Source organism: Pteropus alecto, unplaced genomic scaffold (genome assembly GCF_000325575.1).
Source record: "Pteropus alecto unplaced genomic scaffold, ASM32557v1 scaffold76, whole genome shotgun sequence".
NCBI lineage: Eukaryota > Metazoa > Chordata > Mammalia > Chiroptera > Pteropodidae > Pteropus > Pteropus alecto.
In genome coordinates, this window is record NW_006443138.1 from 26882752 (window position 1) to 26900091 (window position 17340).

The window sequence follows — 17340 nt, forward strand, 5'->3', positions numbered from 1 at the left end:
TACAACTTTGCAATGAAATTAATAAAATATGGAAAAGGGAACAAAATGCCACACTGATGTTTGGCTGTCTGTCTTTGCACCAGCAATAATTTTTCTTTACATGTCCAAAGGAGAAGTATATAGGTGGGAATTAAGATCCTTCTATGCCATCAAAATGGTAACAGATATTTGTTTTTAGGCTTTTCTGAGGAATGTTGTGATGGGAATGTCAGCGGAAAAGGGTATCTCTTGAGTCCTCGCAGGGACACCAGAACTATGTACCAGACAATGTCAGATACCAGAAGTGAATAGTACCTGGACTGAGTGTATGTGGGGAAGGGGCACCAGAGAAAAAGGGAGGAGTCTATTCAGCATGATTTGCATAAACCATCCCATCTACCCCTCGGGAACAATTTTTCAAAGTGCTTTTCGAATGGAATGGTTTATAACAATGCTAAACTGTGGACCAGACATGCCAATCAGCACCAAAAATTAGTTGTTTCCTAATAAGGGATGCCAAGGTCACATTACTCTCTTTAATACAGTAAGAGAAAAGATTCCATTCCAGATCCCACCCTTGGTCTCCATCTGCCTCTGTTTCATGAGTTTGGTAATGGCCTGGAGCTAGATTGCCCCTTTAGATAAAAATGTGGTGGTGTCTACAATGAACCATGTTTGGAAGAAGAAGCAAGATATCAAAAAACATGGAACCCAGGATCCAATCGCCTGTGTCCAACTGGAAAATAAAACATCTTTTTTAGGTAGCAGCTACTGTAGACAGCAAGAGTTCGTAACAAGAGATCCAGCAACAGGTGGCTGACTTAATAATAGGTGGTTGAGAGCAAAGGTGCTTCTACATCCAAAATGGTTCAGTCATGTTGAGAGATTGCTTTGTACTCCCTCCCCATCATGTCCCTCCTTATTTCTAATTCCTTCTTGAGTTCATTGCTTTGCAATCTAATCATGCCATAAATAGCATACACAGTTCCTTGAAATTATCCTAAAGGGGGTGTATATATGCTAGTTAACATGAAAAAAAGGTCTCCTCTAATTTGTTCCCATATTGCAGGCGTACATTTTCTCTAGCTACTCTGCAGGTATTTCTGTAAGCATTTTACTATTACTTTTAACATAATCAAATAATAACTGTCCACATACACAAGGGATTCCCTCCTGTTGTACTTTGAATAGGCACCAAATGCTTTTAATCATTCCACTTTTATAGGACCTTTGTCTCTCACTTCTAAAAGACCTTTCAATATGATCTAAGTGGGGGCAGAATTTTTTTTTTAAGTTTTATCCTAAACATAAAGAACAAAACACAACCATAAAGAAGGAGAGAGCAGATTTGAACATGTCTCTCCCATTCGGCCCGACTGACATCCTCACAGGTCAATATCCCGCACATCTGTAGGGGTGCTGGCTTGGTCCAGTTCATCCTCCGACTTGGATCCATCCCCCTGGTCCTGACGGAACTGCTGCAGGCTATTGAGCAGCACCACCTCAATCTGCTCCTGGCAGGCTTTGAGGCAATCCTAGAAGGAGAATGGTCCAGACCAGAGAGCTGTTAGCAACATCAACAGGGCACAGAGCATTTTATGAAGAAAACATACACAGTTCAAGCCTCGCATAATTCCATGCTAGTTTTCCAGTAGGAATAAATGTAAAGGAAAGGAGATGCGTTCTTGAAGCGCCACAGAACCTCACTACTCCAAGTCCATGCTTCGGCGTCACTTGGGAACTTGTTAGAAATGCAGAATCTTGGGTGATTCATAAACACCGGAGCATCTGAGAAGCACTGACATAGATAATGAGCCACGGATGGACATGCAGTGCCTGGTAATCTAGGGGCCATGAGATGCTTTCTGCTTGGGGAAGTTGGGAGGTGACAGAGAAAAGGGGAAGGCCAGTACTAGACGGTGCTATAGGACTAGACAAACAGTACCTGAAGTATAATTAAGAAAGAAGAGAATGGACTTAACTAAACTGACCATCACATAAACTGTATAAATGCTTGCAAACAAAAACAATCTGTTTTTCTGCTTATTTATCATTCCCTTAACTCTCATAAAAAAACAACACAGAATGTTTACAAAATTCTGGACACTCAAGCCGTCTAATTTGGGTATAAGAAAGAATTTGCAGTATTGCTCTGATATTAGTCTATATTTGGTAGAGAAAATTCAGAATGTGTTTGCCCCAGGCAGAAGCTTCTGTCAGCTGGTTGACGTGGAATGCAGCGGCAAGTCATGGTGCCTGTCACTAGGGAGAGACTATGGTTCCCACTAGGAAATTGCTCTCTCCACTGCAAGGCTGATTTTCTGCACTCTGTTCAGCAGCATATATGTATGGAAAATAAGTGAAATGGAATCTGCCTGGCTCTTTCCACAGGTTAATATATGCTTCCCATTTGTTTCGCTGTGTAATTTTCCCTGCCTAGAGGTTACTGTATGCCAAGCACAAAAGCATTATCTTTACTTTCCAAAGAACTAAAATAGAATTGGAATTAACCCCTCAAGAACGCCAAAATTTTCCTTTCCTCTATCTCATCTACTCCACATTTCAAACTACAGCTTTTCATGAAAATTAAACTGGGAACAATGTGCTAAGGGGAGAGAGGAAATATTGCCCAGAATGTAAAAAGGTGGAAAAGAGCAAGGGTGAGTATTCGCTGTCCTCCCACCATACTTAGGGCAGCATCTAAGTTATTTAACTTCTCTGATCTCAGTTTCCGTGCCTGTAAAATAAAGATAATGAAATCCTCATAGAGTAAAGAATGAGATAATATGTATGAAGTGCTATAAGTGGCAGTTCAATAATTGATGATTATTACTTATGAATAACAATAAATCACTCCAGGAATCGGAAAGAATTCTCTAGACGTCTTCAAGACGAGGTATGCATAAGCATATGCTCAAGATTGGTGGAGGGGCATTGTGTGACTGGCACTGGGGATTGAATGCTGAACAAGACAGACATAATCCAGCTGCAGAGGTCCTTGTGCCACCCTGCACAAGCTGAGGAGTCAGGGACTGGCAACCAAGGACCCATGGACATCTCTCAACTTTCCCGTGGCTTCTCCTGGTCATACCATCTACCCTGTCTGACCCCTCACTAAGTAGTGATTAGGAAGCTGACGGGTCTCCCCCGCCTTCCTGCCTCCCTGCTTAGGTCTTCCCTGCAGCCCGCCTCCAAGGCCACACTGCAGCACTGGTGCTCCTAGGTCACTCACCACTTGCCAAAGGTTTAGGTGGTGAAGGCTAAAGGAATAATGTTTCCTTTAAGGACACCTGCATTTTAGTAGAAGATATTTAAAAACATTAAAGCCTTAGAATCTAAAAAAAAAAAAAAAAAATTACAAGTCAAAGCTAAGGTTAGGGTTAACATATAAGGCAAGTCCTGCATCAGAGCTGGACAGTAAGTCCAACTCTGTCAGTTTTCCCTCTAAAGCTGAGATAGCTTGTTCTCCACTTGAGCCCCATCTAAAGGAGCTACCTTGCTCTTAGGGGCCATGTAGTCAGCATAACATCCATTTTCAAATGCTAGAATCCTCCATGAGAAGTGAGAGGAGCAAAGACTCAGAACAGCAGCACTGCCCCCCCCACCCCCATTCTCCTCCATTCCTCACTGAGAAACGTGAGGCCACAGAACAGAAGTTAATATTGTCTTCCTCTTTCTCTCTTTTTTTCTTGCAGAGAATGAGTTGAATATAGGCAGTTACTGTGTGATGCCACCTCCCTGCGGAGGTACTTCAGGAGCTTGAAGGGTATGTTTAAGATTTTGTTTCTAGGAGGCAGGGGAAATGAATCAGAACCCTTCCAAACCACAGATAGTAACTGTGGCCTCCACAGAAGGCAAATCCTACCCAAAGCAAATGGCACGAAAGAGCTTTTGTAACGTGAAAAGGATGGCAGAATTCTCAGCTGACTGAGGGGCTATGTAAGCACGTACACACACATGTGTGATGTGTGTATAGACATAAGCATAAGCATTAGATTCAAGAAGAAATGCCTGTTAGGTGTCAGCAATGAGCTCTCTCTAAAGAGGGCTTGACATGGCACGGCCGCTCGGTGAGGACTTCCTGCTGTGATGTTCGTGTGGAAGACCTTGTCCCCTAACAAGAAAGCTAATGCCTCCCAACCAATCCTGTCCAGCTGTCCTTCCTCAGAGGCTGTCTTGCCCCCATGGAAAGATCATCCGGTCAGCACATCCCTTACCCCAATAATATGACCATCACCATGTCAGCCACACCAGCATCCCTGAGATAGACAGTGAGGAGACAGGGCTCCAGAAAGCTAACGAACTTGATTTGGGGCCATGTAGAGTCTTCCCTTTCAGGTCACCAATGTTCCTACTTTTCCTGGTATTAGCCTTCCCTTCTAGCAGCCTGAGATCTTAAAGAAACATTTCCGAGAATCCTACAGGGAAGGCTGGGACATTTGGCAGTCACTTCTACTGGATTTTCAGAGCCATGGGACTTCATCTTAACACATGCATCCAGTGTCATATTGATGTAAGTTCCAACCAAGAACACGTGAACAGGTTTTTCTGAATAAAATGAAGGAAGATTTCACACAAAACACATACTCTTCCCTTTTCTTCAGTCTCATTTCAGTCTCAATCTAAATCATGACCGACTCTGGCCCGTTCTCAATCTTTGATCCTTTTACTTGAAGAGAAAAATAATGACAAAAGCAGTTATCCCTAGAAATGAGGGACCCTGATCACTATTCCTTGCTCTCCTCTAGACTCACCTACAAGCAGGAAGCTAACCTCTCTGGAAAGCTCTCAGGGGTCTCTGCCTGACCCTCCTTCAGGGTCGCTTCTTCACAACGTGGCCATTATCAGCTCGAGTTGCAACTACGCAAATCTCTTGATCTTAGCTAGATGAAAAGCTGAAGGGCAAAAGCCTGTCTCGTATAAATGACGTCCAACGTTTTACTCGCTGGTGGAGAGAGACCGGCATTACTCCCTGCTTGACACAGAGTTCACTCCCTGTGCTTCCAAAGAAGGTGTGACTTTCCTGTGAGCTGGTGGAAATGAAGGAAGAGGAGAGTGAGTGGTGGTGCCATCGCCTTACTGCCATCGTGCTAACTCCACACAGTCCCCCACTTCCGGCCCAAGGAGCTCCCAATTCTCCCAGCAGCAGCACAAGAGAGTGCCTGGGACCGGGGTGTGGGGACGTGACCTGGAGTAAAGAGGAGCGAGGCCTGCCTCAGATCCAGCAAAGCTGCTTGTGTTAGCAGGTCAAGCTGGGAGAGGAAACGGAAAGGGAGGCCGGCTGAAGAGCCTGAAGGGGAAAGGAGGCCAAGCTGGAGAACCGTGAATAAAGTACGTCCAAAGGGAAGAATTATAAGACGACATCAGAGATTATTACAGAATCTGAGAATCTGGGGGTCCAAAGGGCTTCTGGAGCTCACATAGCCAAGTGCCCTCATTTTACAGCTAGAAACTGAAGCCTGGCTCGCCCCCCAGTTATATCTAGTGAAAAGCTAAGACTGGCCTTAAAAAAAGGCAAGCCTCCAATTTCAGAACTCTTTTCCCTACGCACCTCTTTTTTTCCTAGCTCCAAGTAAAGACGCATAGGTCCAAGAATCTCCAAGGAAAGGAGACATAGCCCAAGTGGCTGGAAAAAACTGAGTGCCTCCAGTGAAAAGCTGCTACGTGCATGTAAAGCGAAGCGGCTCTGGGACCTTTGCTTTCCGGCAGCCTCCGAAAGCACCAGCCATTCTGTTACGATGCCCCAAATTAAGCTGATTAAAAGGAGAGCCATAATGCTCGTCTGTCAGCCTGGACAGGTGGCACTCCACAGCGCTGGAGGTCGGGCAAGCCTCCAACTTCGATGATGATAGGCCCCCTCCCTCGCCCACGCCCCCAGCCTCGGAACCCTGACAGCAGTGTTTGTGATCTCCAGCTCGTTACACGGGCCTCCGACTTCCTCTGCTTGCTGGCTCGAGCTCCGCGCCCTGCACCCTCCTCTGCCTCCATGAATGGGCTGACGGAACTCCTACCATTAGCCCTCAGTGTAACTGCATCACTCCATTGTCACCACACACGCACTGCACTCAACAGGGAGACAAAGGGCTGAATGAGCCCCAGACCCGCAGCCAACTCAGGCAGAGACAACTTAGGAAACTATCTCATTCTTCCTTTCTTCACAGGCTGTTTGGCTTATTTCCTTGCATACCAAATGAGGCCCACAGAAAAAATAAGGCAAGAGAGGGAAGCATCAGCCTTCGATTCTATTCCTTCCACCTCCCCACCCCCAGCTCCCCTTCCAGCAACTCTTCACAAGGTTCTTGACCAGACCCCGTAAAGTCCACAAAGGACAGTCTCAGTAAGATTGGCCTTTAGGAGAAGGTGTGCTGTGAGGTGTCCGAGCTTCTAGCTAAGGAGGACCAAGACACAATGCCAGGGACCCTATGAATACTGTAGTCAAAATCGAGACTTCTCTCACTTCACTGCTGTTTCTTAACAGTTCACTAACAATCAGGATCTGAACGTGCGGGACCCTAAGGAAGGGATATGTCGAAATCTTCTCCGGGTGATAGTTTAGAATGTGACAGAGAGTTTTGATGTGACCTAGGTAGACGAGGATAAATATAATGACCAAATGACTATATTCTATGTCTGTTCTGTTAAGTATCTTCCAATAACCTCACAACATCTTTATGGCCTGTGAGTCTCAATGCTACTTTTTCATTAGCGAATTAGTAAAATGGTGTCATGTGAAAATAAAGTGACCTGCTCTAAGATAAAGTCAGGTGAAACTCTGAGGACCTTGACATACAATTAACGTTAAATATATAGCTTTTCGAAAAGACCTGGAGAAACCAAAGGATTAGAAACACACTTGAAACCCATCTGCCCACCCTTTGTCCTCCATCCCTTCCTTCCTCCTTCCCTCCCCCATCTTTAGCTAGCATCATTCCCCAATGACTCTGCCAGGGGCTCTGAAGAAAGAGCTGAGTAAAACTTGGGTCCTGTTCAAGAGGTTCTATAGACAAGTGAACAGTGAGATAAACGCTGGCACATGGCACGAGCAGAGTGCCCAGGGGACGGAAGAGGAACCCCAATTCTGCCTGGGGAAAGGTTCACTGGGGAACCAGGACAGCCGATTCCTCCTCTCAAACTTACCCTTGGCAACGGAAACCCGGTAGAGGTTCCTCCAAAAGCCAGAGCTGCCTCTCTAGCTGGCATCTGTTTTTAGCAACACTTATGAGTGGAAGGAAAAAGTACTTAAAATATACCACCCTCTGAGACTTTTATTCCCTGTAAAACTGTCAGGCTTCTCACTCAGCTTTCTCTTTGGAATGAAGCGTTCCGGTTTATTTTGGCAACCAGAGGGAGCAACAAAGACCAACTTTCTCAGAGCTGCATGGGTCCCTCCTATCAAAGCTATCTGCCGCTGGCCAGGGAGCCAGAAAAAGTCGTCCGGCTGTCTCAAACCAATCAAGGGGACCCTGTTTCAACGGTCTGATCCCTGACCATCCCTGCATAGCGAACACCAAGCTTAAAGAAACCGCAAATAACAAGGAGCGTGGGGCAGGCAGGGCTGCAGGACTCCTGATTTCCATTCAGAGTATTAGAGCCAGTGGGGCAAAACGCTGTCCTGTGTGCCCGACTTCCCCATGGAAAAGCTCAACGCAAACCTATGGGCATTTCACAGTGCGGCCTGAGACACTGTATGTATATGTGTATGTGTGCATACGTATGTTTCATTGTGACAAAATATGCATAACATAAAATTTACCTTCTTGATCTTTTTTTTATTTATTTTTTTTTTATTTTGTTAACGCCTACAGCACCTGGTCTTCCTAGGTGGTCTCCCATCTGAGTACTAACCAGGCTCGACACTGCTTAGCTTCCGAGATCAGACGAGATCGGGCACATTCAGGGTGGCATGGCTGTAGACTACTTCTTGATTGTTTTTAAGTATACAATGGCACCGAGTACATTTAATTTGTCATGCCACCATTGCCACTCTTCTACCTCTGGAATTTTTTCAACAGCCCAAACTGAAAGGCCATACTCATTAAACAATAACTCCCCATGCCCCCCACCCCCTAGGCCCTGCTAACCTCCATTCCACTTTCTGTTTCTATGCATTTGACCTTTCCAGGTACCACGTGTAAGTGGAATTATATATTCGTCTTTTTGTATCTGGTGTATTTCACTTAGCATGTTTTCAAGGTTCGTCCATGTTATAGCATGTATCAGAACTCCACTTCTTAAGGTTGAATAATATTCCACTGCATGTACCTACCTCATTTAGTTTCACCATTCCAAGGACATTTTCTAGCATCAACTTTACTCTGCTGGGAGGCCTGGCATTTTACATTAGGCCTGGTAAGCACCTTCCTGAATGGATTTCCTGCTGCATTTATAGTTCCTAACACATTACTTAGCATTCATTCGCTTATGATCTTCAGTTACTAGGGTTTTACATAGTTTATTCTTGATTCTTCATACAGTTGCTAAATTCCTTAAAAGGCGGGAAACCCCTATTTTATTTTCCATGCACTACCCACCCACCCCAACTCCTACCACGGAGCCTTGAGTCCATGCCTTGCTCATCTCTTATACCTGTTCACAATGCAATAGTCTGCAATAAGTGGGCCTTCGACAAATACTTCTAGAAATGAATGGAGAGTAACTGCTTAAAGTTCACCATTTCTCGACTCACGAAATGGTAAGCAGAGCTCAAGAAGTAAAACTCACTTCCGTCCAAAAGCTAATGCATTCTAAATTCTAGTCCTTTACATTTTCCTTTACTCTTTGAGCTTCAGCTCTTCAGAGAACACAGGTTGATGATGGATGGGAAGGGATTTAGCAACTGGAAGTCAGGCACACACACATAGCCAGGCCCAGTGCTGCTCAAGGCTTTCCACTAAGAACATTCCTAGTGAGAGAGTGAGCAAGCCTCTGGGGCCCAAAGGTAGGCCTGGAACTTACTGAGATCTCAAACGGCTATCTGAAAAAGTGGTATGAATTTTATATTCTACTGTGTTCATGCTTGGTTTTTAATACTAAAATGATTAACCCTGGTCCACCAGTGAGAAAGAGGCATATCTATGCAGCTCCAGTTTAATGGCTGAGATTTAGAGGAGAACTCTGAGCTGGTTCTGTATCCGTTTAACAAAGTGACTTGAATGGGCCAGCTACGTAGTATCTGAAAAGAGCAAGCAGTCTCTCCAGTGTGATATGAGAGGCCCGTTTGCAGTCTTGGAAAGCAAGGCACAGCCAAGAGCCTTGGTGGTACCCCAGGAGTGACCTCTGTTCATTTGAAATCAATAAGGGGTGACAAACAGATATGGAAGAAGGCTGGAGACTGAACCAGTGGGGCAATCAGCCAGTCAGAGTGGGTCTATAAATGTCTGAAAGAGGTTACAATGCCTATGGCTCAAACTCTCCTCACTGACATTTTTGTCTCTGAGGTAGAGGAAGGGCTTTGTCTTAAGCTGGTTGGGAGTCCCTGTTGCAAGGCAGTCTTTAACAGGATATATTCAGAAAAGGAAGGAAATATACCTTTTCTATAAATGTTAGGTTCTGTCCAAGATCTACCTCTAGAAGATTCAAAAAGCATTCTTCACCTGAAGCTGCACTGGAGGGGTCTTTTCAATCTGTATCTTTGGAAACCATGTTTTAAAAGCCTATGCTTTGGAGCCAGCACATTAACATAACAGCAGATGTAAACCTGTTTCAGAGGAGGACCCAGATTTGTTCCATCATACCCTTCAACACTTCCTTGCACCATTTCCTGCAGATAGTCATAAATGCTAAGGCAAGGTGGGGTGGGTGAGAAAGGCAGTAAGCTGCAGCCTTAGGCTCTCTGAGGTTCAACCTTCTGCTCAGCGTCAGGGGTGGAGGCATTAGCCACTGGCTTGTCAACCACATTATCCCTTAATTCAGTATATTCCCACGGCAGAGCATTCAGAATCCCCCTGGAACACCCAGAGGGGCCATCATGAAGTTCCCCTGCATTTCTGAGCCTCTCCATGGTGACTCACGAAGGCCTCGGCACTGACACCCCTTTCTCAAGTTGCCTTTAAACCAAAAGGCTTTTTCAAACAAAAAGATCCCACAGCTGCAGCAAGGGTGGAGTGCAAAGTTCCCAGACCGGGCATCAGAGCTTCCAGGTTCTAGTCCCAGCTCTGCTCTGCCTCTGCTGCTGCCGCTGCCCGCTCCCCAAAGCTGGCTACCTCAGCCCTCTGCACCTCCCTGACCTCTCAGAACCACCTTGGCTCAGACCTTTTAAGGACTGCAATTTCCTACCAACTGAATAAGAGCCTCACTTGACCCTGGTCTGACTCAAATCCTTTCTTCTAAGGAGCTTCAAATTCTGGCAACCAGAATTACAGCCTCTGGGCCTTCCACAGGGCACTCGGCATGGAAAAATCTACAGCTAATAAGAGTTCCTTGAATTTGTATGGCACTTTATTCTTTTCAAAGTGCTTATTAATTCATTACCACACTGAACAAAAGGGAAGTGAGGGACAGGCAGGTTTGAGCAGTTTGTCAAGGCTGGACCTATTCTCGTGGTAGGGCACCTCCTGTGTCTCCACTCCCTTCCAGGCAGATTCTTGCTCCTCTCTGTGCCTTCCAGCTTTAGTGTGAGAAGATATGAAGGCTCGAGGCTCTGGAGGAGAGGCAGCCTAACGTGTACAGAAATGGAAATGAAAGGATAATATAGACCCAACGAGAAGCCCACATTGTAAAGGAAAATCATCAACCAGTCTTCCCCTTCCCCCTTGTATCCGCTTGCTAAGTTTTCTCTATTTTATGGCACACAGGCTTTTGAAATCTTAGGAGGAGGCCTCACCTGCTGGATTTTGTACCACCTTGATGTTGATCTTAGAAAACAGAAACCGACAACAAAAATACCTCTGACACATCATCATCAAACCAACAGGTCTCTCCCTGAGCTGAGAAAAGAGATGTCTGATGTTTAACCAAGAGGCTAGCCGCCACCTACCACATCTGTATTAGTGATCTTGGCCAGCAGTTCCACCAGGGCATCACTAGTGAGAGAGCTCACGTCCTCATCCTGCTGGAGCCCACAGATGGCAGCTCCCACACTTCCAGTTGCAATCATCGATGGTGGGTACATGGCGAACTTAAAGTCTGTGAAAACAAGAGGAAGAAGGTCAGGGCACAGGAAGGACTGGGATCCAGTCTAAAGATACCCAGAAAGAAGATGGCGATGGGTCAGCTGCACAAGTGGCCCTGACTCTACAGGCACAACCAGCTGAGTCTTTTCTTCATAGGACATCCTTTCTTTAAAATGAAGAGACTGAGGCAGAGAAGGTATAGTGCACACCGTGAATTCACAGAGAACTCAGGTCCTCAAACCCTCAGTCTCACAATCCTGTGAGGGGTTTTTGGCTCTGCTGGGGCAGAATGGCGAATGAGACACAGTCCCCTCTGGGGGTGATGGCAAAAGCAAAGTAGGTCTGAGACCAGTACAGATAACCCTTGTGCCATCCAAGTGAGAAAAACCAAGAGCTCTAGAGGTTGGAAGGAGGGACAAGTACAAGCTGGTAAAATGTTATGAAAATGATAACCCTGATGTGAGCTTGCCATATTTCCTGGACAGGGAGTTAGGACTACTATGGCCCCAAACAACACAAGACAATTTTATTTTAATAAAGGTAGTGAAGTGAGACAGGCAGCCATGGAAGGGATGGAGTGATGAGGGCCAAGTTTCACACAATCCCTAACTTCTAGCCCCATGCCGAGGACCATCTGGGCATTAGGAGAACACACAGGAATCTAACCAAGAGCCCAAGGTCAGCCACTGCACCCTAATCAGATGGATGAGCTGGTTTAGATTTTATGGCTCTTGGGCCTGAAAAAAAAAAGAACCATTTTCTGGCTGGAAAGAAAAAGTGGTTCGCTAGGGAAAAAAAAAAAAAAGCATAAAATGAGGGTAAATGTGAGGGGCCCAAACCCTCTCCACTTGCCCTTCTCCAAATGCAAATATAGAGGATGCTCCTGTGCACTAGAGGGCTCTGCTGGGAGCTCGGACACCTTGGTTTCCTCTGAGCACTCCCCCAAAGTGGCTGGGCGGCCAAGATCAGCCATTGCTCTGTCCATCGGGGGGACATAAGGACACCCACACCTCACTCCTGCTAACAGCTACCACCTACCGATATGTACAGTACCTTCGTTATATCCAGTTTAATCCATACATCAGCCATAAAAGGTACACACAGTTATTACCCTAACGTGTGAAGAAGAAACCTGAGACTTCTGAGCCTTCCCTACCTTGTGTTGCTATGTTACAGAGGTTACAGTTTCATCACCCACCCTAACAGTCCTGGGGCATGCTACCTCTGGTGTTAGCATTACTCTAGCAAATCTGCCATATGTAGAAGTGGAAGGAGAGGTACAAGGGGGAGACATGGGATGCACTCCAACTTATAGCATAAACATTAGGCTGAACCTACAAAAACGGTTCAACCTAGTATTTCCTCTTCTTCCTATACAATGCCTTATTAGAACATAGTCCACGGAAACACTTTTATCACTGATATCACTGTCCAGCATCAAGTCAGTGGTGTTGGAAACACCACCGGATCACTGACCCATGGACATACCTCACTCCCATCTCGGCTGAATCCCATGAACAGAGCAGGCCTGGCCGTCTGATGGTCTGTTTGTCTCCTTGGTTCTTTCCATTTCTACCACTTGAGGGACATGGATTATGTTCTGCCCAAAGCCTGCTGTCCACTAACTCTTCCAGTGCCTTCTCCATCCCCACGGACAGTGACAAAGCTAGCCTCCTTGCCTCCTGCTCTGCTGTAGGTCTCTTCCACAGGGGGTCACAGGAGTGTTTCCCTGCCCAATAACCTCATTAGCTTCCCTCTGTGACATTCATAATGCAGAGGAGGCAGCCAGCCCCTGGCCCTGGGCCCGCCAGGCCTGGGTGGGAGCATCTGGCAGGGAAGGGCAGGAGGGTACCGCTGGCCTCCCTTCCCTCTGCCCAGGCCTCAGACCAGGAAGCACACCACACACATGCCTATCTTCGTCGTCCCACTGCATGTAAAACCAACTCCTATTTTTAGGAAATTAATTAACTTCTGGAAGCTAGTGGGTACATATGGGTGGTCCTGGAGTACAGAGGTAGGCACTAGAGTTGCCCAGAGGACTATACATCCCTTCTTGTTTTGACTGGAAAACCCTGAGGGGAGTTTTCCTAGGACACTGTTTCCTGTTCCCCAGAACTGGGGAGCACCGTGTGCATAAACATGGCTGCCTCTTGGCACCTCAGGGTAGCACAGACTGGGTAGAGTGCTCCCGTGGTGAGGACCAACCATTGCACCGCTCCTCTGCCACTCTGTATGGCAGCAGACTAGTGGCCTCCTCTGGAGCCCTGAGCAACTGCCCAGCTCTGCTTAGTCAGACAGGAGGCAACCTCAGCACCAAAAAGCCAGGTCCAGACTGTGGGACTGGACAAGTTACCTCCTCCCTCTGAGCGCCCGCAATCCTATTTGTCTAATAAGGGGTAGGGTTAGAGCAGCCTTTTTCTAACTTCCGGTTGCAACTCATTGATGGGTCATGAAATTCCTCTGTGGGTCACGACCAACATTTTTTGTTGTTGTTTAATGGAACAGAACAGGATAGAAAGTATCAGGAAGTACTGCATGTAGTAAGAGTAAATATCATTTTGAGAAACTTTTGTATCAGTCTGGTGTACCTATGTGTGTGTATCCTGAGTTGTGATATAAAATGTATTTCTTTCTTCATGGTTTAGGTCAAAAAGTTTAAAGATATTAGGCTGGCTAATCTCCCCGGTGCCGTCCAGCTCTAATTTGCTTTTAGTCAAGGATCTGGAATAAGATTGACTCCCAAGGAAAAAAAAAAACAAAACAAGGAAGAGACAACAGAATATAGCACGGCTCCCATCGGCCAGCAGAGTCACAGTTCATCTCTGCTCAGAGAGCACTGCTCCTTTCGCATGGTATCAGGGGCTACCCAGAACAACCGCAGAGACACCCCCTTCTCTGCTGGTCGAGGAAACAGAGCAGAAAAAAACACTAGAATGAAACATCTGAAGGGCGGTGTCCTTGCACTAGATCTAGTTAGCCAACCCCCACACTTACCCATGGAAAGTTCCACCCAACCTATGCCGCCATTCCTGGAAACCTTAAAACTTTGGCTATGTAACTGGATTGAGAAAAGCTGACCACATCCACTGGGATGAGGGAGAGCAGAAAACCATGCATGGGTACTCTAATCAATATCACAACTTTTCACAAACATGTAAATACGTGTACACACATGCATAGGGACGAACTAGGAAGATACACAGAAAATGCACATAAATTTTCTACTGTTAGATGGGGGAAATAAAATTTTGTAAATTCTCTTTTAAAACTACTTTTACTTTAGTAAATAAAAAACGAGTGAAAATCTCTCAGAAATGTGAGTCTCTTGGTCAAAAATGCCAAGAAGCTGTATCTTAGTACAGAAGGCATACTCAGGGTGAGGTTCTGTCCTCACCCGTGCCTGCCCACATGGAAAGGTAAGATGTTTTAACTTCCTAAGATCCCGTCCTTCTCCTGAAGCAGAGTGAGAAGCAATTAACTGGCCAGTGATCCATTCTGATCAAGTTACTATGACATGTTCCTCCCTGTTCTAGACAATGTGGATGGCTCCCCCAAGATGTAAAACACAGTAATGCAGCATAGCATGGTACACTCTGAATAGCTAGGCACAAACTACATGGGTAACTTCTAAAGAAACTTCTCAAAGAAAGTTAGTGCTCGAGTGGATCGGAGCGGTGGAGCTACTTAGGAGGACTCCTCAAGGAGATGGGTAGGATTTGAATAGTAAGGCCAAGAACCTCCAAGAACTGGAAGATGGAGTACTTGGAGCTGAGTCCTCCCACCTACAGCTAGCTGTGTGAAGATGCGCACGTTCCTGACCTCTCTCTGCCTGTTTTCTCTCCTGCAAATAAGGATGATAATCATACCTACCTCATGGGGTTGTTCTGAGGATTAAATAAAACAATCCAAGTGAAAGCAGTGCCTGGCTCAGGGTAAGCAATCTGTCAGTTGCCACCCACCAGCACCGCTACCACTGGAAACTCCTGTGGAATTGAGATGGGCGACTCTGACTGTTGGAGAGTCCGCTCAGCAGGGGCAAGGAGAAAGGTGCCCAGTGTCCCCGGGTGGCAGGCAGATGCCGAGAGCAGGCTGAGAGTGCTGAGGCCGGAGAGCACGAGTGCTCTGCGCCGCCTGGAGAATATTTCACTATTGGTTGTGGCTGTGTCTCAGAAATGACCTCATCAAGTCCCTTAAGCCTCCTTCTGGTTTGTCAAGAGTGGCAGAAACTGAGGTCCCACAGAGGAACAGAAAGAGGTCACAAGCATACATTGAATGAAAGACAGATGGTGGCAACTCTCTTCCCAGTGCTGCCCACATTCAGGTGTGGTTTACCCAAAGCTAAGGAATAACGCCCATTCACTAGAAGCCTCTGGCATAACCTCCTGCTCCTGGTTAGGTGGTGGGGGCAAGGGGCACACTCGAGGGGAATCTGGCTCTACGGACGAGCAGAGGCAGCTCTGGGGCTGTCTGCCTGCTCGTCCATGTAGTAGTGATGGTGAAGTATTAATAAAAAACAATCTAAAATTTACCTATTTCAAAACACTGTCTTTTATAGATGAATCAATGAAATCTTGAAAGGTTAAGTGACTCTTCTAATGTTTAATGCTAAGCCTGGGGTTAAGATTAAAGCTTTGGGACTCTGGAGCCAGGGCTCTTTATAACTTACCAGGAGGTGAATACTCTTCAGGGTCATTTCCCACACCCCACTGAGGGATACAGGGCCCTCTTTCCTATCGGAAGCGGAAGAAAAGCCCCAAAACAGCCCTGGCTCAGGGATCAAAGAGATGGGTGCTAGTTCCAGCCACCTTTCCAGCAAGCTGTGTGACCTGCACAAGCTGCCTCACTTCTCAGGGACACCATGGGACTTCCTTCGGCCCCACTGGGCTCCTTCGTCTGGGCAATGGCAGTGAGAAATGCTCCATATTCGTCAGCTTGGAATTTGCACTTCTTGGTAAGACTTCACTGAAGAAAGAGATCTGAGCTACACTGGTCTAAAACCAGACTCCATGGCCCTGCGGGTTAAGTTTAGCAGACGGTTTGGGCTCTGGTGGCCCAAGGCCTTTAAGTACAAGAGCGCCTGCGTTGCTTCTATTCACCACTAGGGGAAGACAGACACTTGTCCTGAGGCTGGAGAAGCAGAATGTCCCAACGGGGTACTTTCCAGTTTCTCCCCCTCCTCTAACCTGCAGTCAGGTGGAAGTTTAAAAGGCCAGAACTCAGGGTGCTCACTGGCCAACGAAGGAGTCCGAGGCCGCGGCACACTCCTGCCACCCCCAGAATAAGTTCAGCACACGCTGTCCTTGTGGCTCAGGACTGCCATGACAAACTAATGTCATTTTAACTCCAAAGGCCTGGGAGGAAGGTGGTGGGAGGTGGCTAGAGAAAGTCAAGCAGCCTACTCCTCATTCATCTTACAGCCAGATGGGAAGTGAGACAGCCCGTCACACTGCCTGTCTCCACAGGCACACTTAACAGAAGAACTGAGACTCCGGGTTCTTCCCGGTTCAACACACCACTTCCCCTCAGCCGCATGACCTCTGAGCTGTGGAGGGAGCTAGAGACTCACAGACAGAAAGGTGGTTTCAGTTCTTCCTTCCTGGAAACCTCCCTTTCCGGATCAGGGGCCAAGCCATCTACCCTCTCTGAGCCTCCACTGTTTTGCTGTAATTATTATACCTGGTGATGGAAAGTCATGAGACACCTTTCCGTAAAGCCAGGAGGGCTGGGAGAGCACACGGTTATCATCACCTCTGGAGCTCAGGCCTAGGAGATGGGAACCTGGGGCCGGGGGCGGAGCTCTCCTGTGTGTGGTGCAAACAGCTAAGGGAAGCATCTTGAGGTGGAGCTCCTAGGCAAAAGAGCTTGGAGATGTGGGGTGCCATGGGTAAGGAGGTTAAGCACCTGCTCCCTCACCCCCACCCAAAGTTCAAACTCAATGCCATTGGCTCTTCTAGACTAACTGGAATCATCCGTTGAGCATGGTATGCATCGAACGCCAAGGTGAGACACTGAGTAATCTCAGATGGTCTACTTGTCTCGTTTGCAGACCTGAGGCTGGGGGCTCCGCCATGAGAGCTACGTCCACGGGCATGGTGAGGCTCAACTCTGCTGCCCCAGGATCAAAGCCCCAGAAAGGGAATGCTGGTGGTTATGAAGACCTCGCCCACACCCCCAACTGACCAGGACAGCTCAGAAAGGAATTGCAGGCAGTTTTAGGCATTCTCTCTTACAGACGCCAAGTCGGGCTGAG

At 46.8% G+C, this 17340-nt stretch overlaps 1 protein-coding gene and 1 pseudogene across 1 annotated transcript in view; both read right to left on the reverse strand.

The window, feature by feature from the left end:
- CCND2 (cyclin D2) overlaps positions 1 to 17340 on the reverse strand; it is a 25814-nt gene continuing 8474 nt past the window's right edge. The window contains exons 4-5 of the mRNA XM_006923844.3: positions 10955 to 11103; positions 1 to 1514 (exon numbers count right to left, since the gene is read on the reverse strand). Coding sequence (XP_006923906.1) covers positions 1365 to 1514; positions 10955 to 11103 — 299 coding nt within the window. The 3' untranslated portion in view covers positions 1 to 1364. The remainder of the gene's footprint in view (positions 1515 to 10954; positions 11104 to 17340) is intronic.
- Positions 7776 to 7894, reverse strand: LOC112472438 (annotated as a pseudogene).